General features: G+C 54.7%; 1 protein-coding gene across 5 annotated transcripts in view; it reads left to right on the forward strand.

Moving 5' to 3' along the window:
• NRG2 (neuregulin 2) overlaps window positions 1-22,851 on the forward strand; it is a 180,431-nt gene extending 157,580 nt beyond the window's left edge. Inside the window, exons 5-11 of one of the 5 annotated variants that reach the window (XM_027095786.1) lie at window positions 3,993-4,069; window positions 10,247-10,270; window positions 14,108-14,210; window positions 16,364-16,487; window positions 16,848-16,975; window positions 17,831-18,058; window positions 20,892-22,851. In XM_027095786.1, the coding sequence (XP_026951587.1) occupies window positions 3,993-4,069; window positions 10,247-10,270; window positions 14,108-14,210; window positions 16,364-16,487; window positions 16,848-16,975; window positions 17,831-18,058; window positions 20,892-21,660 (1,453 nt within the window). In that variant the 3' untranslated portion in view covers window positions 21,661-22,851. Of the gene's footprint in view, window positions 1-3,992; window positions 4,070-4,432; window positions 4,492-10,246; window positions 10,271-14,107; window positions 14,211-16,363; window positions 16,488-16,847; window positions 16,976-17,830; window positions 18,059-20,891 lie in introns of all 5 variants that reach the window. The other 4 variants (XM_027095804.1, XM_027095776.1, XM_027095796.1 and 1 more) reach the window with 4 other exon arrangements.
• The last annotated feature ends 2,171 nt before the right edge of the window (window positions 22,852-25,022 follow it).

The following is a 25,022-nucleotide window of genomic DNA, read 5'->3' on the forward strand; positions in this document are numbered from 1 at the left end:
ACCAGGGCAACTGGGGTTCACTGCTTAGAACCTGAGCTTGGTACCCAGAACCACCACCTCCCCATCTCAGCCTGTCCTGGGTCAGCCCCAGCCAGGGCTCCTGGAGCCAACTTCCCTGATGCCCTGAGCCCTCAGGGGAGAGGGGCATCCCTGGCGGGGATTGCAATCAGGAGGGCAGGTCCTCAGAGCTGTGCTGGAGAAGGGCAGGGGGGAGGGGGGCAGGGCAGAACCCAGAGGCCATTCTGGGGGTGGGTGAGCTGGGAGGGAAGGAGGGTAGGTCTCTTGGGGTTCCTGATGACACCCTGAATGGAATGCATGGAATAAGAAGGAAAGAACTTAGGAAACGGAACTCACGTCGTACCATTTGTGCTGTTTGTTTACTTTTATTTTGATTTTTTTGCATTTCCGCTTAGCTTGGATAATGAAACTAGACTGGTCAGTTTCATTCCAGTTTCTACAAAAATCAGTTTTCCTTCCTGGTTTTCTGACACTTGTTGTTGTGTATTGGTTGAGAGCCCTGCGGGGAGTGTTGGAAAGCAGGCACACTCCGTCCCTCCTGTTTTTCTAGAATTCAGAGCCAAAAGAAACAGTGTCACTGATGCTGAATTTTGTTTTAAAAAAGGAAAGCTTAGGGGGATTTGAAAACGGGGGTCCAAATCAAGGTGACCGTCTCCTGTCTGGGCCAGACAGGGGCCTCTGCACTTCCTCTTGCTGCTTTCTCCTCTTCTCTCCGTGTTTTTATAGAGCACGGTTGGTGCGTGACTCTTGGGGACTGGTTCAGGGGATGATGACAGAACAAGACTCTCTTTCCAGCCCTGTGCACATACCAGTGGCATGCCTCCCTTTCCCATCAGCTCACCCCCCCATCCCCTCTGCTCCCATGTCCAGGTGATTTCCCCCATCCCATGCCCATCTGCCTGCTCATCCTCTCCACCCACACCCCTCATGAGGCCAGAGACCCTTCACTCCCTCCAGTGCCCGGGGCACACCCTCATCCTTCATCCTCCCTCTCCCCTGGGTGAGGGCAGCACACATGGCATTATCCCCAGGCTACCAAAAGGAGACACTGAGGCCCGGGAGGTGGGGTGGGAAAACGGGGAGGCAGAGTCCCAGCCTCTCTGTCACCCCAGATGCAGCCCGTGGGCTCTCCTCTCTGCCCCTCTCTCACCCCTGCTCTTCTCCAGCCCTGAGCACAGACCTTCCCGTAGTCAAGGATAACAGCTTGGGGGGAAGGGCTGGGAAGCCTGTTACCTGCCGCTCCTCCTAATCTGTCCTGTGTCCCTGAAACTCAGGGGGTCAATCCCTGTTTGAGTGGGAACTCACTACCAGCCAGCCACCCACGCCAAGTTCAGGCCCTGCTCCTGGTTGATAGGCTAATGTAGCCTGTACCCTGTTACCAGGTCCTGGCAGCAGGGTAGAGAGGCTGTAGGCCCACCCCCAGAGCCTTCTCTAGGGAAGCCCCAGCCTCCTGGACGTGGCTCATCCTCAACAGGCAGGGCTAACGAGAGAACAGGAGTGTCCAAAAGCCCCGCAAAAGGAGCCAGTGCCTGAGGAACAGCTCAGGTGTTAGTCATCCCAGCCCCGTGCAGTGCCCATCCCCCCCACACCTTCTTTGTTCAGCTAGTGGGCACTTTCCCAGGGCAGGAAGGTTAGGACTATATCGCACAACTCCAAGGGGCTTGTTCGTGTTGTACACGGTGTCCACAGCACCACCTGGAGCTGTGCAACTCTGTGGCCACGAATAATACGAGGATAGAGTCGGGGTAGTCCAGGCTGGGTGTGGGGCCGGGAACGCAGGGATGTGCTCAATTACCCTCCTTCTCCCAGAGCCACAGGAAAGCATCCTGACTCTCAGCAGTGGGAATAAATTCCCCTCTGTCCCCTCCTGCCCCTGCACTCCCCCATTTTCTCTTACACACACACAGGTTTTTCCTGTCTCCAGGAGCCGGGCTAATCTCAGACACTGGACACAGTCAAGCCTATCTCTTTCTTATTCCTGATTGCAAGAGTCATTTTGGCAACGTCCTGGGTCTTTATCGTCCACCCCCAACGATGCTGCTGCTTGAAAAGTCACTCCTGCGCCTCTAGTCCCATCCCAAGTGGAATCAGTTTCCGAGAGCTGAGGAAGAAGGGCTGAGCCTGAGTGGAGCTGGTCGGAAAGGCTTAGCCACTGCCTCCATTTTCCTGGGCTGGGATGACTGGGGACGAGGGCGAGGGGTCAGAAAAGGGCGTATTGACAAAGTTGTAGCCTCCTCCTCCGAGCCACCCTGTTCAACAGGATGAGCGTGCATCAGCTTCACGTGCAGGCTCTCCCCCTCCTCCAGACACACTTCCCCCCCTCCACTACCATTCATTAGCCAGGCACACCTGCACACACACTGCCCCGGCTACAAGGACCAGCCTCCTGCCTCCCCTGAGGGAGATACAGCAAGGCCCAGAGAGACTCCAGCTATCTGCTCATCAACCACTCCCGATCCTCCAGGCTAGATTGGAGGCCACAGGGTTTTTGTGAGGGTCTATCACAGTCAATCGCCATCACCCCCTATAAGTTCAAGGGGCTGCTGATGGTTGGTATACGCTAGAACGCTAAGAGGTAGAGTACATTCACCTCTTGGGGAAGTTTACTGATTAACGTCACTGACCTGTTATTGAGGGGACGCTGGTGATGGGCTTACCTAATTTCCTAATTTAGAAGAGGCAGAAGAGCATAGACCCATCTTCGTGTAGGGGGCGGTGCGGGAGGGTCAGTCTGGCCCTATCTGTAAGCTTAAGTATCTGGCCTTGCTGGGGTTCAGAAGAGAGTACAAGGGCTGGGCATGTCTCCCAGAAATCTACAAGACAGGGACTTGAGGGGAGAGTGGCAGCCAGGGAGCAGAAGGAAGTGGACCTTGGAAGTTAAGGACAAGGTCAGGGAGATGGGAGTGGGTGGTTCTCTGCAGGAGGCAACGTGGGAGAATGAACTCCCTCTAGAGCCAGGCAGTGATGGAGGAGCAGGTCGTGGGGAAAGGGCAGGTGTCCCAGGCAGCCAGTTGGCCCCCTGATGCGGAACAGGCTGCAGCCCCGCCCCCACCCCACCACCGTGATTCTTGCCACCTGAGGCCAGAGGCCCCACGCCTGCCCTCAGCCCACCAGCTTTGGGATGCTGGTAATTCAGGCTTCTCTCCACCCTCACCTGTTCCCCATAAGCTTTTCCCATGTATATTGCTCTAGGGCAGCCTTCCCCAAACCGTATGTTCACAAGGATTCCTCAAAAAACAACTTCCAAGGTCAAATACATTTGGAACCTACTGGAAAGTTCAGCTCTTTCCTCCTACAAAACTTTTCATAGCCTTTCATGTGCTAGCATGCACTGCACCTCTACAAGGAAGCCTGGGAATGGATTTCCTAAACTTACTTGGCCACAGAGCCCTCTTTGAAAGAACAGATGAGACATCTCCAAGGCCCCTTCTGCTGGAGGCGCACAGTCTGGGAACAGCATTCCCAAGTTCTCCTTTGAGCTTTCTGGGGTCTGTTTCATGGATGAGAAAACCTGCCCAGGGCCCTGGACAGAACCCTTTGGTAGGGCTTGGAAGGAATGTCTCCCCAGAACTTGGTATTCCAGAAGACTCCCAGCCCCCCAGCCTACTGACTGCCTGGCACGAAGGGTCTACAATCCTGGCTTCACGGGGCCCCAGGCAGGTCAGAAGGGAAGTCTCAATAACCATGAGGACCTTTAGGCAGTAAGTTCCCAATTTCCCCACCCCGCTTCCCCAAATCATCTTCTTCCCTCCCCCTCCCCCGCTTCCCCACCACCTGGAGCCACATCTATTAGAGAGATTGTGAAGGAGATTTCCGAGCCCTCCACCCAGCCCCGACTCCAGCCCCTTCAGCAACGAGTGTGCCCCAGCGCTCGACTTGGTTTTCTCATTCATCACTGTGCACTTTGATTTCTAACCTAAGCCTCGCGGATGATGCCAGTTTGTTCTGTGATTTTTCCCCTTTTCCTTCTCCAGATGTCCAAACGGATTCTTCGGACAGAGATGTTTGGAGAAACTGCCTTTGCGATTGTACATGCCAGATCCTAAGCAAAGTATGTTTGAAGATACAAACACGAGTCCCTGCTCCTTAGAAAGCTTCCGGGTGCAGTCCCCCCCCACTCCTCACCCCGTTGTAGGACATAGGGCCAGGGGTGTTGGTTGTTTTGATCTTTGGCTGTTTTGTTTCTTTTTTGTATTTTGGTTTGTTAGTTCTTTTGTTTTGCTTTTTCATTTTTGGCCTAATCCTTGGGTTTAAAGTTCAGGGCTGCAGGTAAGGGGCAGAGTGGCAAGGCCGGTACAAATGGTAACAGTGGCAAGGAACCCAGCTGGCATTGGCAGGAGCCTGTGCCGGGGTGTTGCAATGCCTATGTCTTGCTATCCTGGCTCTCTCTTTCTGGTTTTCTTTCTTTTGGTAGGTGTCCTGTGGGATACACCGGGGACAGGTGTCAGCAGTTCGCAATGGTCAACTTCTCCAGTATGTCTCTTTCTTCTATTTCTTTCCTTCCCTGGTAACTGACAGTTCTTCCCCCACCCTACCCCCCACCCCGTGGGAAGGATGGGGCCTTGCTTAGAGAGATTGGGGTGGGCCGGGAAACGCAGGGGGCTGTCCTAGGCTCCTCTCAGTCCTCATCAGAAGCCTGTGCGTGTTACTGAACCAAACTTGGGTCCCCTACGCCAAACACACAGCAGAGCTAACCTACTAAACCGGGTGGAGGTGAAAGAAAGAACAGCGCTAGTCGTAAGGTGTCAAGCAAAGAATACAAGGGGCTCATGGGAAGGGTTTTTAAAGACTGTGGGAGGGTGGGGTCACGAGGTGCACGATCAGCTCATGCTCAGTCCTCTGATTGGTTGATGGTGAGGTAACAGGGTGTTTCAGGAATCTCAATCATCAACCTTCTGGTTCCTATCAGCCTAGGGCTGGGGGTGGTCATCATGTAGTTAACTTCTAACACCTGGTGGGGTTTTAGTATCTGCAAAACAACTCAAGGATATACCAAAGGTCCTTGACTTTGTCTTATGGCTAAACTCTTATTATTTTGTCTTGTTTGTTTTCCTTTGTTTCTGCATTTTCTCACTTCTCTGATTAAATTTGCTCTTTGGAACTCGAGGAGAAAGGCCTAGGAGGCTAAAGCTTTTCTACAGACAAGAGGCAGGGGTCACTGGGGGGTCTTTCCTGGGGAAGCACCTGCAGGGTCCTGCTGGGTTTCACACAGAGGAGACTGATACACCCCCTGCCTCATGTTGCTGTACTGCCTGGTCGCAGTAACACTGAATTCTCTCTGCAGCTGCTCAGAGCCAGGCTCAGGCCTCTTCACCACTGGGGTCAGGCAGCCTGGCCAGGATGGGAAGAAGCATTTGCAGAGCCCTCACCTGCCTCTGAGAGCCTGTCTGAGGATGTCAGGCTGTTGGTGAGGCCGGGCAATGAGTGTGTGCACATGTGTGCTCGTGTGTTTGAGAGAGAGAAGCAAGTTCTCAGAAAGCCTGCCTTTCCATCTGGCCAGAGTTTGTTTTGGTTTGATTTGGGGTGATGGGGGAGAGTGGGGAAGGCGGATTGAGGGAAAACAGGTCCCAGGGCAGTGGTTTCCGTGAAGACCAGAGTCATCTGTGCAGCTAGATGTTGGAGTAGGTTGCCGCAAATACTAAGGCATAGAGGGAAGAAGGAATCAAGGGGTAACTGGTGACTCTCTCCAGGCCCTCTCTGGTCTCAGTCCCCATCCAGGACTTCACTCCCTTCCTTTCTTCCATCTCTGAAGTTGGAGCTTTCTGGTTTGCACAGTCTGCCGAGAAAATTGTGACCCCTGGAGCTGAAGGATGAGGCCCTAACTGTGGTGTGTTTTACTGGGGGCTGGGAGCAGTGCCTTCAAGTGCCATGAGGTGGTGGTGGAGCAGAGCAGAAGGCCACAGGCTGGCCATGGACTCCATTTGGGGCCCAGCGGTCCACTGGCCTGCAAGGCGGGACCGTGTCCCCCGTCCTCCAGAGCACACTAGGCCCCTGCTCAACCCACCACCCACCTCCTCCTCTCCAGGGAGGACAGATGGGTCCCATGAGGAATTAGAACTAGATTGATGGTGCCTGGGCATGAAGAGGCCGAGGGAGGGACCCAGGGGACCATTTAGGTAGCCCTTAGAGAAAAGGGGTTTGGGGCTCAGGGTAGAGAAAGGAGCCTTCCGATCCTTCTCAGACCACAGCACAAAAGCCTAGACATTCCTGCACAGGAACCTGCACAGGAACCTGGAAGCCAAGATTTGACGAGGAGAGGCGCCAGAGAGGTCGGGCTGGTCATCCCAGGTGGTCAACTCTCTTAATAGAGTGTTGGGGGCAGCGCTGTCCTCAGGCCCCTCCCACTGGAGGCCAGGGAGGAAGGCCATGGGGATAAGAACAGAGCCTGTGGGCACATGGCCCAACAGAACTCTCCAGAGCCCAGGCTCCAGGAGGAATTGCAGAGTCAGATCCAGCCCCATTGGAGGACCGTAGGTCAGGAGGACAGAGCAGCCAGCTGGGGCTGAGGACCTGGGGAGAGAGGCAATGGAGGGCCTATTCCTTTTCCCCCTTAGGCCCAGAGCCCCCCTAGCTTATGGGACTGTTCTGGACAGGGAGTCCCAGCCCATCCTGAATCTGAGCAGCAGAGCCTCCAACACTCGGCCACTGTCCAAGCTTCTCTGCCAGCTGGGCTGCTTCAGCTTGCAGCTCAGATCTTCTGGGAGGGTCAGCAGGGCCCCGGGAGCCCAGAAAGGAGCCTGGAAATGCAGCCTTTCTGCCTAGTGTTACTGGGATCCTTGCTGGTACCTTTTGGTAAAGGATTTATACTCTCCAAGCACTTTGCCCAGAGCACTTCATGCACTGCTCTATCAGATAATTATTGAAAAAGGAGTGAAAAATGCTAACTTAAGTGTTCAGGCTTCGATTCAGATGGACCTGAATAAAATTCCCAGCAGCTGAGCTTCCTGTTCTGGGGCCTCATTTAACCTCTCTGATTTTGTTGTCTCATCTGTAAAATGGGGATAGTGGCATTTATGCCTTTAGGGTTGCTGTGAGGATGAAGTGAAGTGATGCACACGAAGGGCTTAGTCAAGGGCCTGCTGTTGTTTGAACACAGTTGAGCTCCTCTTCCAGCTACTGCTGGCGTGGGAGTGGAGGCCAGAGGGGCAGCATCAGTCCCCTGGAGGCTGACTCCCAGCACATCCTGAGCAAAGTGTCTGACCTTCCCCCTCTGCCCAGACAGCCTCTAGACCAGGTTACCTTTTGCGGAGGCCACGGAAACAGAGCCTGCAGCCGCAGTAGCCCTTTAAAGCTTCTCCTTCTTCCCTCGACAGCCCCTCCACTTCCCAAGACTCAAAACTTGTACACCTGGATACCCACCATATACAAGAGCACGCACACCCGCACACACACACACAAACACATGCCTGCACTTGCACACAAATACACGTCTGCTGACACCTGCTCACACACACACAAGCACACAAGCACATGCTCCGGGTCGACATCAGGGCCTTCTTGTCCAGGTGCCTATGACCAGGTGTCGTAGGACATGTCCAGGATGAAGACTTTGTCTGTTGTCTGGTAAGCCTGGCCCTGCTGGGAGTCCAGCATCAGGCTGCCATGGTTACTGGTCAGTATGCAAATTTCTGTTCGGTAGGACCCATCTGTGACTCGGTGGTATCACTCCATCCTGGCTGAGTGGCAGGCAGTGAATATGATGAGCAGGAGACTGGTTTTTTGATTTTGGGGTTTTGGGGTGTCTTTGTTTTTGTTTTTTGCTGGGGCTGACATGGCTGCAGGCCCCTCAGAATCCATCCCTGGGGAGAGGGAAGCAGGGCTGCCTTTTAGTGACTTCTCAGTGACATGACCAGTCCTGCCAGCCACCACTGTCCACCCAAAACAGTACTGGCCTTTGACTCAAAGGGGAGGCCAGTCAGGAGTCCCAAAAGCTGCCGCCGCTATTACTTGGTTCCCAGAGGAGTGATGCAGGAGAAAACTCTTAAATGGCTTTGGGAGCCCTGCTCACTTCTCCAGATGGTCACTGTCCTGAGGACTAGCCAGTCAGGGCTTCCCAGGGACTCAATGGGCAGGAATAGCCATGGCTTAGCCCCAAGAGACCAGAGACCTGGCCTCCAGTCTCCCTTCTGCCTCCTAGTTTGCTATGTGACCTTGGGAAAGTGTCCTAGCACTACTGGGCCCTAGCTGCCTCATCTAATCCAAACACCACCAAAAGTGGAGCCCAGACCAGCTCTGTGAACCACAGTTCTCTTAGTGTCTGGGGTGCTGTGGTCAAGCTGGGCTGTTCTCTGTGGGGAACCTGGCTGGAGACCCAAACATTGTGAGCTCTTTCGAGCTGCCTGGAGGGTCCCTGGGGCTACAGGATTAACTGCTCAGTGAGAGTTGCCCCCGAGGACCGTTTCAGTTTGTCAAGTTTGTACTGTCTGCTTAGCACAGTTGGCCAGCCCTGGGAGGCCCTGGGAGAGGAGTGGACTTGCTGTGCTTATGGTGACTCCTACCTCCAAGCAGTAAGCGTAAGACTGCAAAGAAACCACATTCAAGATCACCTGCAACCTCAGGTTTAACAGGAGTGCACAGAAGGGCTCATGTTTAGAAGAGCTGGGGTTCTTGCTTCAGGGGTGTGGTCTCTGCATGGAACTGGGGGTCAGAACCCCAGGATCTTCCTCAAGGCTCTTTCAGTCAGAGCCATCCTACTCTCTTGCCCTTTTCCAACTGCATAACCCTCTGGAATCCCTATCAGGAAGCAGGGGAGAGATCCAGAGCTAGACAGTGCACAGGACTTCCTGCTCATGTCCCCGTGCTCCGCTCCCTCTGCAGGAGATGAGAACATCAGAACACAATTCCACCTCCTGCCTGGGTCTAGCGGAACTTGCTGTGCACGTGCGGAGGCAGTGGAGCAAGCCCTTGCACATCGCCTCGCCCGTCTTTTTTTTTTTAATTTTTATTGGAGTCTAGTTGATTTAAAATGTGTTAGTTTCTGCTCTCACTGTGTACAGGCCCTTTTGACAGATGAGGAAACAGAGACTATGTATGACTTGCCCACATGCACACAGCAAACTAGGGACAAAACTGAGACTCGAGGCCTGCAATCAGGTGCTGGCTGTTACCTTAGAATGGTAGGTGAGCTTTTCAAAAGCACTGGGGAGATTTCTGGGCTCCACCCCAGAGCCTGTTTCCATTGGTCTGGATGATTCTGAAGGACAGCCGAGTTGCAGACCTCAGAGATCCCGTGGCCAGGCCTGATCCCCATTTAACTGATGAAAGATTGAGAGCCAGACAGGCAGGATACTATGGGGTCACACAGTGGGTCATCAGTGACAGAGCTGACCCTTGGGCAGGGCCCTTTTATCCAACCCTTCGATGGCCTGGGTGTCTACCTCGAAGACCCGTGAATTTGCACACTTACAACATGATCCAGCTTCAAAGAGTGCAATTGGCTGCCGTTTAGGGGGCACAGGTGTCCTACAGGTGAACCCACTCGTCTCTTTCTCCAAGTTGCAGTTTGCTTTCCTAAGTCGTGTGATCAGGCTGGGACCCGAGACCTAGCCCCTGCAGGTTTCTAGGGTGTTGGGGGTGTCAAGTGGAGAAGTGACCTGCTGCCTGGGGCCTCTCCCCCTCCCCAGTCCTGCGCCACACAAACTCTGAGCCTCCATGCCTGGCTCTTAGTAGATGGGCAGGCCAGTGAGGCCCATGGGGGCAGGCCAGTGACAAGGGGCCAGTCTGGGTACCCCAAGCCCTAGTTCTGAACAGAAAGAAGGGCCCCATGAATGAGCTCAGGCTGAGCAAGCTGTCTCCAGCTTGCTCGAAAGGGTGGAAGGCCTGGCACTGGAGCTGGGAGGGGAAGGATGGGGACTCCTCCGCCCCCTGCCCCCACTCACCTTTCCTCTCTGGGGACATCTGCCAACTGACTCTTGCGCCTCTGCCTCCCCACCAGGTACTAACCCCACAGCTCATCTCTAAAGAGCCTGCCCTGCCTGCTGATCCTAACATTTCCTCTCTCTACCCCAATCAAGGGCTCCTGGGGACTGGGTGCCAGGGAAGGGGCTCAGGAGGCTGGGAGGGGACACCACTAACCTGCTTTCACCTCACAGGCTGGCTGCTGGTGTCTGAAGAGTCCTGACCAACGTTTCTCTCTCTCTCTCCCGCCCCCTCTCCCATCTCTCTCTCTCTCTGTATCTCTCCCTCCGTCCCTTCCCCTCTCTGACCCTCCTTTCTTCTGCACTGCCAGAGCACCTTGGATTTGAACTAAAGGGTACGGAGCCTCTATGTATCGGTCAGCGCCATCCACACAGCCCCTCTCCACAGCCTCTGACACCATGTGTGCTGGACGTTTGGTTTCCTTTCCCCCCAAATGGGAAAGGGATGATTTCAAAAATCCCCCTGTCCCCATCAGGATGTCCTGTAATAAACTACATTGATTTGGGGGAGACAAGAAAAGCTCATGAACAGCAGAGTACCCTGGCGTTCAGACTGTGCCCCCGTGTACAGTAGTGCCCCCTTGCCTGGGGCCAGTCGCCAGAGTACTCTGAGGGGAGCGGGACCCCTGAGCTGTGTGCAACCCAGTGGGTTGGCCAGACGAGCCCTCGGAGAGCAGGTGTCTGAAAGCCACAGAATCCTGGTTTGGAGAACTGTGCAGAGAGGCATCCCTTTCAATTTGACCTTAATCCTCCTTCCTTTTCCCATTTCCATTTCCATTGCTTTTCATTCTTCACCAGGCTGGCAGCTGATAACACCCATTTGTCTCTGCCGCCTGCCCCATGTTTGTCTGCCAGGCTTTGCCATCTGCTTGAGGCTGTTACTCCCTTCACGATCTGTCCCCACGGTGGCACATGTGTTTGTGGGCAACACCAGCGAGGGTCCACGGTGGGCTGACTTCGGGTGCCTGCCCTCCTGCCTCCCAGCTCAGAACCTCACGTCCCACTCCTGACTGTCCTCTGGCCCCTGGAAGATGCCTTGGGCAGGGAGGGACTTTGAGGGGTCAGTCTTCCCAGCTCTCTGGCTTTGTGCTGGGAGGCTCCACCCTGGTCCACACATATAGCAGGAGAGATGCGGGGTCTCAGAGGGGTTGAGCCTTCGATGGGGTCAGACCCCAGATGCGTGCAGAGCCTGCAGTTATGAAAAGACTGTTCTCGTGGCAGATTTGGGGAGGCCCTGGTTCCCCGGCCACCTAGCCACCATCAGCTATTCTCAGAAGATGGAGCTGAAAGTCTGTGTGTAAGAGTATGTCTGTGTCTCTGCTGTGACAGGGTGGGGAGGAGAGGGGCCGAGTCTGTGGTGTCTGTGTGATCATGGCAGGGGGTGCAGGGGGGGAATCTGTAGGTGTGCGTGTCTATGTTGTTATGTGTCTATGTTGACATGTTTACACCTTGTTGGGTCTCTCAGTGCAGGGTGTGAGCACACAGAGGGGTGCAGTGGAACATCTTTGTTGTTAAGGGTTGAGCGTGAGCAGTGGGTGCGGAGGCAAGTGTGAGCGCATGTAAATATGCGACTGTCTGTAAAGGTGGTCTGTCTATCCATTCACACACCAACTCAACAAACCCCTACTGAACCCCAGAGTTGGCCAGACTCTGGCGATCTAGCATGCAGAGTCCCTGCCCTCCTGGTGCAGGGGTGAGACAGACAACAAACAAACAGGAAAGATAGCAGATGGGGGTAAGTGCTACACAGACAATAAAATGGAATGGGATGGCGCCTAGCCGGGGTGAGGAGCTGCTCTAGCTAAGTGGCCAGGGAAGCCTTGTCCAATGAGGCGACATTTGAGCTAAAACCTGACGAGAAGCAGCCAGCCCTGCAAACAATCAGGGGAGAGTGTTTGAGGCAGGGGGCACAGCAAGTTAAGGGTGATGTGGATGGGCCTGCCTTGTTCGATGGATGGAAAGACTGCCAGTGCCTCTGGAGCACAGCAGACATGGGGAAGAAGACTACAGGTGGGATCTAGAAGAAGGGACCAGGTGACCCTGGGCCTCGTGGACCATGGTAAGGCTTTTGGTTGTATTTGAATCGCAGGGGGATGCCATTGTGGGTTTTTAAGCAGAGGAGTAAAATGATCTGCTTTATCGTTGGAAATCAATGTGGCTTCGGGGCAGAGGATAGACTGGGTGAGGGGACAGGGTGTGGAGCAATAGAAGCAGAGAAACCAGTCAGAAGCGGGCAGCTGTCGAGTGAGAGATGGCATCTTGGATGAAGCTGGAAGCAGTGGAAATGGGAAGAAGTGGTCAGATCTGGGATCTACTTGGGAGGGAGAGCTGAGACGACTTGCTGATGGATCAGGTACCAGAGTGGGTGGGAAGATCAGGAATGATTCTAAGGTCTGGGGCTTGTTTAACAGGAAAGGTGGTGTCGCCACTGAAGAGATGGGAAGAGCAGGGAACGAGGGTGGGGAATCAGTGCTTCTGCTTGGCCATGGCCCTTGAATGTAGGAATCTGGAGCTCCGGAAGAGGTCAGGGCAGGAGAGAGAAACGTGAGATTCAGCTGCGTACAGATGGTATTTCAAGTCTGAGTCTGGGTGAGATGACGGAGGGAGAAAGGGCAGATGGAGAGAGGAAGAAGCCTGAGAGCTCTGGGCCTGGACCCTGCAGCCCACATGGAAGAGGGGGAAGTAGCAACTGAGACAGAGAGATGAGCCAGTGCAGGGGGAGGAAACCCAGGAGGGAAGACCATCCCGGGAAGTGGTCCCAGCAGGGGGAGTCTGCTGAGAGGGAAGCGAACCACAGACTTGGCAGCGGGGGGGTTGTTGGTGACCATGACCAGAGCGGTCTCAAAGGAGTGATGGAGACAGAGGCCTGAGTGGAGGACTGAGGCGTGGCTGAGGACGAGAACCGGAGGCAGGACGAGGACCACAGAGCCTGGAGGTGGGGATCTGGGGTGGAGGGCTGTTTGTTCAAGACTCTGCATGACTATGTCAGTGGGTGTGATCGCGTGCGTGGCGGCCGTGTGTATTGTTGTGAAGGGTCTGTCTGTGTGTCAGACGGGCACAGTCCTCCAGGTATGTGTGCCTGGGGCTTTGTACCCAGTGGTTGCTGCTGGGCGTACCTTTGCCACAGGAGACCCTGCAAGCCTGGGGGCTTAGGGACACTGCCCAGGGCTCCACCAAGGCTTTGGGTCCCGCCCCCACTTATCCCTGTGCTGGTGGGAGGGGAGCGATGGGGAGGGGCCGGCCAGCAGATGGGAGCCGGAGCAAGGGCGGGATGTCTAGGCTGTAGGCCTTGACCATGTCTGGTGCTGTCACCTTTTTCCTTTGCTTCCTCTAGGCTTTCTCTGTTCTAGAAGCGTAGGGGTTGCCCCACCAAAAAGTGGGAGTAGAGGTAGAGGGGATAGTTGGGTCTTTTTGAGGGCTTTGAGGCCCAGCCTAGCTCAGCTCCTTCAGAAGGGTGGAGGCTGCTCCTTGAGCACAAGGGCTGTCCTAGGCGCCAGGGGGCTGTGCTGCCACTCGTGGGTCTCTGACAAGCAGAGACGGGGAGAGCTGGAGTGGGCCAGGGCCACAACCCTGACCGAGCTGCAGGGATAAACCAAGGCCTTTCTCCCCTCTCCCGCCTCTGTGGGCCTGGTCTGCTCTGTTCCTGCTCTTGGTCCTGGCATCCCTCCTAAGTCCAGCCTCTGGGCCTCATGTCCTGTCTCCAGCCCAGAACAAGCCACTCTCCACCTTCTTAAGGAAGCCAAAGTGGCCAGCCAGGCCTTTGCCCAGGGTCAGCATGTTCACCACCATGAAGACCAGCTTCCCCCAGCCCATCAAGGCTCTTTGCAGCCACCAGGCCATAGTGGGTTGCCCTCCCCTATGACCTTGGGAACTTCACCTCCATCCCACCTCCTCCACCCATCCCCCTGCATTTTCCACTCACATGCTCCAGGCAGAGCACGGGTTTGGGAAGGTGAGCTCAGGTGTAGTCAATTGTGATGAGATCCACAGGTGGGTGGAGTTCAGGAAAGCAGGAAGGAGGGAACTGGCTGGGGGAGGAGTGAGATGGATGGGAGCCGGGCAGCACCCGAGCTGGAGAGAGCCCGGGGTTTGCGGGGCAGGGGGACGGTCTGCAGCACTGTCTCTACGGGTCTGCCTCCCACCCTGCCCCCTCACGCCCTCTACCTCTGCAGAAGCCGAGGAGCTGTACCAGAAAAGGGTCCTGACTATCACCGGCATTTGCGTGGCTCTGCTGGTCGTGGGCATCGTCTGCGTGGTCGCCTACTGCAAGACCAAGTGAGTTGTCGGGCGCTCAGAGCAACCAGGGACTGCTTTTGTGGGGACAGGCTCTCCTCTCCACCGCACCATACCTGGCGGAGCCTCCCCCATTCCTATGCCCCTCTGCCCCCTTCTGCAGCTGGTGAGGGGCCAGAGGGCTGGGCCAAGAAGCAGGAGCAGAGGGTGGGGTAGACAGGCCCCAGAGGACTGCACAAGAACGGTCATAAGCCCAGGCGGTGAAAGAAGATAGATCTGGGTTCTAATTCAGCTCGGCCATTTCCTGTGACCCTGAGGAAACGGATGAGCTTCTCTGAGTTCTCATCTATAAAATGAGTGTGATCCTCTAGTACCTCAGAGGATCCTGTGAGGGAGGATCTGCCCTGTCAGGTAGGCAGGCACTGGGGCAGTGTTGGGGGTGGGCAAGCACAGAGAGGGAGGCACCTTCTCAGGGGAAAAAGAGACCTCACAGGGCACTGCCTAATCCCACCTAGGAGCAGTCCAAGCAGGAATACAGAAAAGATGGGGTTGGGCCCCCGCTGGGCAAAGGAAAGGTGGCATCAGAACCTTGGAGCAAGGAAAGGGGCTGGACAATTCCAGTAGAAGAGTGCAAGCTAAAGGACAAATGCAGGAGAGGGTCAGCTGTGTTCATGGAGCGTGAGCAGCCGAGCCTAGCTGGAGCAGAGGGCTGGGGTCAATTTTAAAAAGGTGCACGAGTCTAAAAGAACAGCTGGAACCTGCGTGGCACCACAGGGCCTTGAATGTCAAGCTTGGGGACCTGGGTTTATCCTACAGATGATAGGGAGCCATTGCAGGTTGTAGAGTGATGTGGTACAGAAAGAGTTTGTCATATCTGTTCTTATGCGGAAAGCAAGAGTCTGGGCATAGCCACCATTTGGGGGACTGAGCCCCTGGGTCTTGACTCCTGCTGCCCCTATCTATGAGATCTAAGGCCCTGCCAGCCTTGGGGTTTAGGGTTCAGGGAGCCCACAGGAGGAGACTGGGCCCACACAGGAAAATTGAGGCCAAGCACTGGGGGGAGAAGCAAGCCTCATGTTCTAACCCCTACTATATTTACTTATTTCTTCAACAAACTTTCATTCAGTGCCTGCTGGACACCAGGCCCTGTACCAGGCACATAGCCAGTGCTCTAAGCAACAGGTCCAGTGTTACAGGATGTATTTCAGGGGTGCCTAACTTCATCTAGAGGGCAGGGAGGGTTTCCCTGAGAAACGTGCATTTAGGCCGGGCCTGAGAGATGAGCAGGAGTTAGCAGGTGAAGAGGCAGAGAATGTGCTGCAATTGGATGCAAGGGCCCAGAGGCCAGAGAGGCACAGTGTAGGATCAGAAACAAGCCCTCCAAGGATGCAGCAAGCTGGGGTGGGGAAAGGGCAGTGAGAGACAGGGCTGGGGAGAGGAAACAGGATTCTGAAGCCCAATGAAGGGGCTTTAACAGGGGAGTGACATGATTAAACTTGTTGATTACAAAACAAATGTATTGAGCACTTAATAGGTGCCCAAGTGAAGTAGCCCCACAGGTCTTGACTCCCTGACCACAGCATCCTGTTTTATTTTCTCCATAGCACTTTGCTGAAAGTATCTTGTTTGTTTATGTGTTTATCATCTGCTTCTCCTACTGGCCTGCAAGCTCCGTGAGGGCAGGAACCATATCTGTCTCCTCTGCTCCAAAACAGCATCTGGCACATAGTAAAAACCCAATAGATACCAAATAAATGAATGCAGGAAGTGGGCCAGCACTGTGCTTGCATATTTTATCTACTCTTAATCCTTAGGGGTCTTTGGAATGCGTAGATGATCAGTCCGTTTTACAGATGAGGAAAGTGAAACATGGATAGTTTAAGTAATTTGCCCAGACTTACACAGCTAGAAAGTAGTAGAGTTCTGCTCTCTCAGCAGAGCCAAAGCTCACTACCACTACGCTCAGGTCCTGCTGAATTCCGGCTGGTAGTGATGATGTAGGCGGTTGATTGAAGGGGTCCTGGCTGAAGGCAGCCTGAGCACAGGAAAGAGCAGTAGCAGGAGACTGCCACGGCAGTCCAGTCCCGGCACACGTAGACTAGTTCCCTGGAGTAACAGCTAGGGAAGCTCATACTTCGTGTGTGCCAGGGGAGGCGGGGAGGGGGTGTCAGGCTAATGCACCTTCCCCTGTGCAGAAAACAGCGGAAGCAGATGCATAACCACCTTCGACAGAACATGTGTCCAGCCCACCAGAACCGGAGCTTGGCCAATGGGCCCAGCCACCCCCGGCTGGACCCTGAGGAGATCCAGATGGCAGACGTGAGTGGTGTTCCCAGGCCCCACTCTGACCCCTTGCTGTGTAGCCCGCCTTCTTATGCCCCCTGCAAGAATGGGCCAGGGAGGCGGCCGGCCCATCCTGTGCTCAGCCGTGCCTGCTAGCCTAGCCTTGCCTCACCGGGATGACTTAGCCTCGCTTGGCCCACTTCCTTAAGGGAGGTCGGGGGATTGATTTCCAGGGGCCATTGCTGCCCTAACACCGAGTTGCTTATCCAGTGGACCACCACCGCCCCCGCAACCTGGAGCTTACTGCCTCACTTCCCCTGCCCACCAGGAAGGAGGGTCAACTTGGTCATCTGTCACTAACTGCCCCCCTGCCAAAATACCCTCTGTCTGTTCCAGTATATCTCCAAGAATGTGCCAGCCACAGACCATGTCATCCGGAGGGAAACGGAGACCACCTTCTCTGGGAGCCACTCCTGTTCTCCTTCTCACCACTGCTCCACAGCCACGCCCACCTCCAGCCACAGGTGGGCACCACCAAGGCCCACGCAGCCTTGCAGACTCCTGTATGCACACCCTCAGGGCGTGCACATGCGCACCACACACCTGCCTGGGACACACACCAAACTCTCCAGCCAGGCTGGGCTCTGTATTGAGGGTCCCTGTGAGCAGGAGGGTGGAGGTGGGGGGCTTCAAACCAGAACCCACCACCAAACGTACATCCAGGTCCTCACAGACCGGATTCCCTTTTCTAGTCTAAACCAGCCCCAGAGGAACAACAGTATCACTGTGCTCCCACCTAACATTTGGTTTTGTTTGGGCCTCATCAGCACTTCACCTGGCATGAAGTACCTGCTCACTCGAATACCCACAGCTATTTGACGCCCTCTCCTGGGTTTCCCACGTGAACCTAGTCCACCTTAGCCTCCTCTCCAGAGGTAGGGAGGCCTGTCCACACAAGCACACAGGCTCAGACAGCTCAAGAAAGAACGTGGTTGGCCCCTTTCTTCCCTGGGGAGCAGCACAGAATAGGCAGGGTCCCCATATATTGGCCACTGGGGCTGGGCTCTTAAGGCAAGTGGCTAAGGACCATGGGAATGGAAGGGTCCCAGACAGGGAGGCTAAGGAGAGGTTGGTTGCAGAGAGGAAAGGAAGAGGCCTCTGCACACTGCAGCTCACCCATCCACAGGCCTCCAGCTCTCCTCCTCCCAAAATCGGGGTTTGGCATTTATGATGTTACACATCAGCCCAGAGTGAAGGGCAGTGAGCTGAGGCAGCCTGAGATGGAATGAAGAACCAGGGAAGGGGTGGGCCTGGGACCACACGTGCTGGGCTGCCCGGCCCCTTCCTGACCTCACCTCACTTCCACCTGGCTTCTCCAGGCATGAGAGCCACACGTGGAGCCTGGAACATTCTGAGAGCCTGACCTCCGACTCCCAATCGGGCATCATGCTGTCATCAGTGGGCACCAGCAAGTGCAACAGTCCAGCGTGTGTGGAGGCGCGGGCACGGCGGGCGGCAGCCTACAGCCTAGAGGAGCAGCGCAGGGCTGCGGTGCCACCTTACCACGACTCCATAGACTCCCTGCGTGACTCCCCGCACAGCGAGAGGTCAGTTCCTACCCCGTGACCTGTGCCCCACTGTAGCCAGAGAGCTGGCACCACTGACCCAGGGCTGACCCTTAGGTCACCTCAGAAACACTTCAAAGAGCCTCATCCCCATTTTCCAGATGCGCAAGCAAGGTCCCTGAAAAGTTAAATGGTCTCCTCGGGGTCATCAACATGTTAATGACAGGCTGGGACTACAGCCAGTAGACCCTGGTGTGTTATGACCATTTAATTTAATTGTTCTACTAGGACACTCTTCAGAGTAGAAGGGGATGTTATTAATAATTGCAGTAGAACATCAGGAACAAACAGGGTCTGGCATGGACAAACCAGAACATACAGTTGCCCTACCCTGGTGTCACCTAGAGGCCCCATGTCCCGGGAGAAACAGACACCAAGATTGAGCAGGCTGAAGAGTGGGAGGGGAGGCTGTCTGTGAGTAAACCGGTGAGTGCAGGATGGGAATGAGCCAAGAATGCCTGAAGGCCCTGGAAGTATCAGCAACTAGGCCCCCATGGATCAAGATGCCATTGGGTTCCTGAGCAATGAATGCAGTGAGACCCAGGAACCTTCCCTTCTTCCCTGACTCCAAGCCAGGAGTTGCAGGGGGCCAGCCTCCATCTTGCTCTCCCCTTGGCAACTGGGATCTGTGGGAGGAGAGCAGAAAAAGGGGCTTGGTACTAGGAACTCCAGGCTGGAGTGGAGAAGGCTTCAATTCAGCCTACTCCGTGCCGGTCATGGACACAAAACCACTGAAGCTCACAGCTGCCTATGGAAAGTGCTAAGCATAGGACACTCCACCAGGGCAGAGAAACCCAGTCTGACGGTAGGCTCTGGGAAGCAGCTAGGTTTTCCAAGACCAACCTTTCCAAGCTCAGCCCCACCACCCGTGTGACTTGGGGCAGGTTGATCACCTCTGTGCCTGTTTCCTCAGCTATAGAACAGGGAGCATTACACCTGTAGTGCGTGGTTCTTCTGAAGGCCACCCTAAGATCATGCGCAAAGCTCTTCGCCTTTTACCTGACATGGCGCTGGTGCTCACTAGGTGGAGCTATGGTTAGTAGTAACAAGAGCAATAGGACTTCTTAATGCAGCGGTCCCCAACCTTTTTGGCACCAGGGACCGGTTTTGTGGAAGACAGTTTTTCCACAGACGGGGGCGGGGGGATGGTTTCGGGATGATTCATTTATTGTGCACTTTATTTCTATTATTATTACATTGTAATATATAATGAAATAATTATACAACTCACCATAATGCTGACAGGAGGCAGAGCTCAGGTGGTAATGCAAGCCATGGGGAGTGGCTATAAATACAGATGAAGCTTCAGTGCTCCGGCCACACACCTCCTGCTGTGCGGCCTGGTTCCTAACAGGCCACAGACGGGTACTGGTCCGTGGCCTGGGGGTTGGGGACCCCTGCCTTAATGGCTGGGAGGTAGAGAGGCAAGGCAGGGAAAGACTTCCAGGCAAGGGGAACAACTTGAGCTGTTCCAGCAGAGGCACTAAGGACATAGCTGGTGAGGCACCTAGAGCAGGGTGGGCTGTGAGGAGAGTGGAGCTGGGCCTGAACAGGCAGGCTGGGGCCAGATAGATGGCCAGTGGCCCTGGGTGGGTAAGCAGGAAGGGCCTCCTAAAGCAGAGATATGACTTTAAAAGATTGCTTTGGGAGGGAATTCCCTGGCAGTCCAGTGGTTTGAGCCTCCATGGCCAAAAAAAGATTGTTCTGGGAACTGCATAGGCTGAAGGAGGAAAGACACTGGGGTGGGGGAATGACCAGAGTGAACATCTAGTCCCAGGATGGAGTGGAGCAGGGTGGAGGGTATTCCAGGAGAAAGGGAATGGGTAGGACATGATGGATGTGCATGTGGAAGAGGGAAGAGAGAGGAGTCAGATGATTCTGAAAAACAGTAATGGGGATTCTGGAGAGCAATGAGGTGCCCAGCTTTACAGTTTGGAAGAGAGGCAGGGAGGTGGGTGGTCCCTGTCCCGAGGTGGATAATGGTTGGGCAAGAGGCCAGTTGACTCAGAAAGGGAAATGTGGAGACAGAAAAGGGACAGGTGCTTGGGACCCAGAGTGGGAGATATTAGCAAGGGCAAACTTTTGAAGGAACTGGTGGTCTTTAGCCCCAAGCAGAGACACTTCAGTGAGGTCTTGGTAACTGTGAGCTCTGGGCTGAGGACCCTAACTGAGGTGGGAGCAGTCACTTCCCTGAGGCAGCTTTTAGCTTCAACTTAAAAAGGAAAATATTTCCCCACTGTAGCCATCAGCCATGGGATGAACTGTCCCAGAGGGGAGGTAAGTCCAAGTCACAGGGGTGGCTGAATGCAGGGACTAGAATGAGGAATTGGGCAGTATGAATTCTGGTTCCTGCCTGGCCTGGGTTCACATCCCAGCTCAACCACTTCCTGGCTGTGTGAACCTTGAGTAAGTCAATTAAATGTTCTGAGTCTTTTTCCTCACGTGTGTAGTACAGGACTAACAGAAGCCTCTTATAGAATTACTGTATTAGATGAGATCACACATGTAAAATGCCCCAGCCTTAGCCTCACCCGAAGTAACCATTCAGGAACACTGGTGACTGTGAGCATCCCCACAGCCAAGGACCACTGATACGTTTATGGAATCATCCAACAACGCTACGGAATGAGCACTGTGGTTACTCCCGTTTCACAGATAAGCAAACTGAGGCTCAGAGAAATTAAGGAAATTTATTACGGTCACTGAGGAATACCAGCATGGTTCTTGCAAGAGGGATCCTGGGCAAGACCACTGCTTTGCATCAGGTCCGCCCCATCCCCTGGCCACCGGCCCACGTCTCTGCCTCTCCCCGCAGGTATGTGTCGGCCCTGACCACGCCCGCGCGCCTCTCTCCCGTGGACTTCCATTACTCGCTGGCCACGCAGGTGCCAACTTTCGAGATCACGTCCCCCAACTCGGCGCACGCCGTGTCGCTGCCGCCGGCCGCGCCCATCAGCTACCGCCTGGCGGAGCAGCAGCCGCTCCTGCGGCACCCGGCGCCCCCCGGCCCCGGTCCAGGGCCCGGGACCGGTGCGGACATGCAGCGCAGCTACGACAGCTACTACTACCCCGCGGCGGGACCGGGGCCGCGGCGCGGGGCCTGCGCCCTAGGCGGCAGCCTGGGCAGTCTGCCCGCCAGCCCTTTCCGCATCCCCGAGGACGACGAGTACGAGACCACGCAGGAGTGCGCGCCCCCGCCGCCGCCGCGGCCGCGCGCCCGCGGCGCGTCCCGTAGGACGTCTGCTGGACCCCGGCGCTGGCGCCGCTCGCGCCTCAACGGGCTGGCGGCGCAGCGCGCACGCGCGGCGCGGGACTCGCTGTCGCTGAGCAGCGGCTCGGGAGGCGGCTCGGCTTCCGCCTCGGACGACGAAGCGGACGACGCGGACGGGGCGCTGGCGGCCGAGAGCACGCCTTTCCTCGGCCTGCGTGCGGCGCACGACGCGCTGCGCTCGGACTCGCCGCCGCTCTGCCCGGCGGCCGACAGCAGGACTTACTACTCCCTGGACAGCCACAGCACGCGGGCCAGCAGCAGACACAGCCGCGGGCCGCCCCCGCGGGCCAAGCAGGACTCGGGGCCCCTCTAGGGCCCCCGCCGCCCCCTCCGCCTCGCCCGCCCCACTGTCTTTAAGGAGAACAGAGACCGCCGACTGGAGAGAGAAAGGAGGGAGAAAAAGAAATAAAAATATTTTTATTTTCTATAAAAGGAAAAAGGTATAACAAAATGTTTTATTTTCATTTTAGCAAAAATTGTCTTATAATACTAGCTAACGGCAAAGACGTTTTTATAGGGAAACTATTTATATGTGACATCCTGATTTACAGCTTCGGAAAAAAAAAAGAAACAACAAAAAAAAAGAGAGATGGGCCAATTTTTTGACTCTTTAATAGAAACCTATATTGTGGTGCCTTTTGCTGTACGCTAATCTGGAGCTCCTGGAGAGAAGTCTAGGTTGCGGGGTGAGGGAATGTAGGATCCCAAGCTGGCTGGGGTCATGGGAGGTGGTGGTGAGAGAAAGCAGGAGAGAGGAGGCTGCGGGATTGGGTTCGGGTGGGCGTGAGGCTGGGGGGCCCCAACGAACGACATGAGGTCCGGAGTAGCTTTGCCCCAGTGCAAGATCTGGAGCCCTGGGCCCCCTGAGAGGGCGGGGATCCTAGGTTTGGAGCTAGAGTTGGGGGTCAGGTAACGTCCAGGGGGAGACTAAGGCCCAGCGACAGCAACCAGAATGGGGAGGGGGCCTCCCCGCTCCTCACAGCTGCTAAGGGAGGGGCGCACTGAGAAAGAGGTCTTCCCAACAGCCTCGGCCCTGGGAGGGGGCAGCTCTGCCAGGGCCCCAATGTTCGTGGCTCCTCCTCCCCTATGGCCTCCAGGAAGCCCCTCCGTCCTCTGCAGCACCTTCGTTTACAGGTCGTCTTTTCTATTTTATGCCTGCATGTCCTTTGCATTTCAGATTCTTTAGATTGGATGCATGGTCACGCTGGGACCGAGAAGAGCCACTCGACAGTGTATTTGATTCCCCTCTTAGCAATAAAGTAACACCATTTCCTTCTCACAGCCCAACTCCCAGCCTCTAGCCCACCCATGACTTCCACTCCCTCTCCAGCCCTGACCTCGCCACCCTCCAAAACTGGGTCCACTGCTAATTTGTCAAAAAGGTAATTGTTTAAAAAAAAAAAAAATCCTAAGCAAATGGGAAACCTGCCCCTTGAAATGTCCAAACACCTGACTGTTGACACTTGAACATTTTTATATTATAAATAAAATCAGAAATAACTAATGTTTGACTGCGTGTGCCTAGCCCCCAGGTGAGGAGGGAGACAGAGGATGAAGACCTGTGATAGAGATGGATGGATGTTGGTGTGGAGGTTGGAGAGGGCCAGAGCAGTACCTGGGAGAAGAGACCCTCCCTTCAATCTCCCTGCCTTCGACTCCCAGGACAGGCTCCAGCCCTCCTCCCTGTTCTAAGAACGTTCACAAGGTGTCCCCCAGCTCCCCACCCACCACCCCCTGCTGCTGGGGAACCTGGCCAAGGGGCTGACACAGATTACTCTGCTTCGAGCTCAGCCTCAGAGCCCTGGCCCAGTTCCTGCCCTGGAGCTACAGGGGCCAGAATGAGGCAAGAGTTTCTGGGCCTAGGTGGGTGAGGAGGGAAGGGTTGTGAGGTTGGCACTGAAGCAGCTGAGGCAAGATGACCCTTGGGGCCTCAGGCGTGTCACAGGCAATGTGTGGACATGAAAAGTGCCATAATGGGTACCCTCAGCTGCCAGGAGGACCACAGCTGCTGCAGCTTGTAAGCCCACAGGGTGTTGGGTTTTTTTTATATCCCCTCAAAGCCAGGGCCTGTCTAAACTTGCAGTCCCTGATGAAGGGTACGTGATTTCAGGCATGGAGAAGGCAGATGGTGTCCAGGGTGAGCCTTTCCCCTCATTGATTAATGTTACTAAGCCAATGCCCATCACCAGGAACCATTAGGTTCCAACCAGACACAAAGGAGTCCGCTATCCAAAGAGCTCCCATGGTTGACGTGTGGGTGTGTGCACAAATGAGCCCGGAATATGTGTAGTCAGCTCAGAGACCTACACATGCGAAGGACAGAGAGGCTTAGGGTTGAAAGGGCTTAGGTATCAACAGGGCCTTAGTTCAAATTCCAGCTCTGCCCCTCACTAGCTGTGTGACTTCTCTAGGCTGCACTTGGCTCAGCTGGGAAATGGTGATGCTAATACCTACCTCAAAGGGTTGCTGTGGAGATTATATAGAGCGCCCAGGATTGCTTCTGGCACATGATAGATGTCTATTAATGGCTAATTTGATGATGATGATGACCATATCCTGTGCCTTGCATTCTTGAGTCACACAGAGAGTGGCAAAAACTGGATGAAAGGGAAGTGATGGAGAAAAGTAAAGAACTAGACACATATTCATGTGGGGATGCTGGGAGAAAAAGTACCTGTTACAAAGAAAAAAAGGAAATTAATGAACTAAATGCTACACAAACCTGCAAATCACTGACTTCTCTAGCCCCTGATGATCTCATCCAGATCCCTGTACCGGCTCTGAGTTTGCTATTGCCTCTAAAATTTTCTGAGAGCCAGTAATTCCTCTATGTGATTTATGATCTCTGTATGACCCTGAGTAATTCTGAATGACCTTTTGGTGAACCCATCGACCTTTTCATGACCCAGTTTATTGTCCTCATTTGACCCTTCTGAGGGCCTGAGTTGCTAATACCTTCTAAATTTTCACTCAGAAACCACTTCCATGACTCCAGTGAGCACACCGACCTCTATGTAACCCAAAGTAATTCTGGATGACCTCTTGGTGAACCTATTGACCTCTATGTGACCCCAAGTAATTCTGAATGACCTCTTGGTGAACCCACTGACCTCCTCATGACCCAGTTTAGTATCCTCATTTGACCCTTCTGAGGGCCCTAAGTTTTTACCTTCAAAATTTTTAGTCAGAAACCACCTCCATGACCCCCAGGGAGCCCATCTACCTCTATGTAACCCCAAGTAATTCTGAATGGCCCCTTGATTAACTCATTGACTTTCACATGACCCCATTTGGTACCTTCATTATCTGCTCTGGATTCTAAGTTACCTGCTGAGAGTCTAAGGCCAGAACCTAATCAGTTTCCTTGACTCCCCATCATATCAGCCACCTATTCATTCACAGGTGTGAATGGAACCTAGGAGCAGATGTGGCCAGAGAGGCCCCTTTTCTACTCACCTCTCAAATTCTGCCTTTGGGGCATCTTTAGTATGGCCTGTCAGGAAGAGGTATAGCCCTGTTAAGTGACTTTCCTGCTACTACCCTGTCCCCCAGGAGCACTTAGGACATTCGGGTGGCTTCCTGAGTCAGTCTTCCCCACTTCTCCAATTCTTTTTTCTTCTCTCTGCCAGGTCATTTTTGGCTTGTCTCCCCAGCCCTTCCAGAGTCCCAAATGGA

The sequence above is a fragment of the Aethalodelphis obliquidens genome, unplaced genomic scaffold (genome assembly GCF_003676395.1).
Source record: "Aethalodelphis obliquidens isolate GAN/ISIS:26980383/991018 unplaced genomic scaffold, ASM367639v1 scaffold4, whole genome shotgun sequence".
NCBI lineage: Eukaryota > Metazoa > Chordata > Mammalia > Artiodactyla > Delphinidae > Aethalodelphis > Aethalodelphis obliquidens.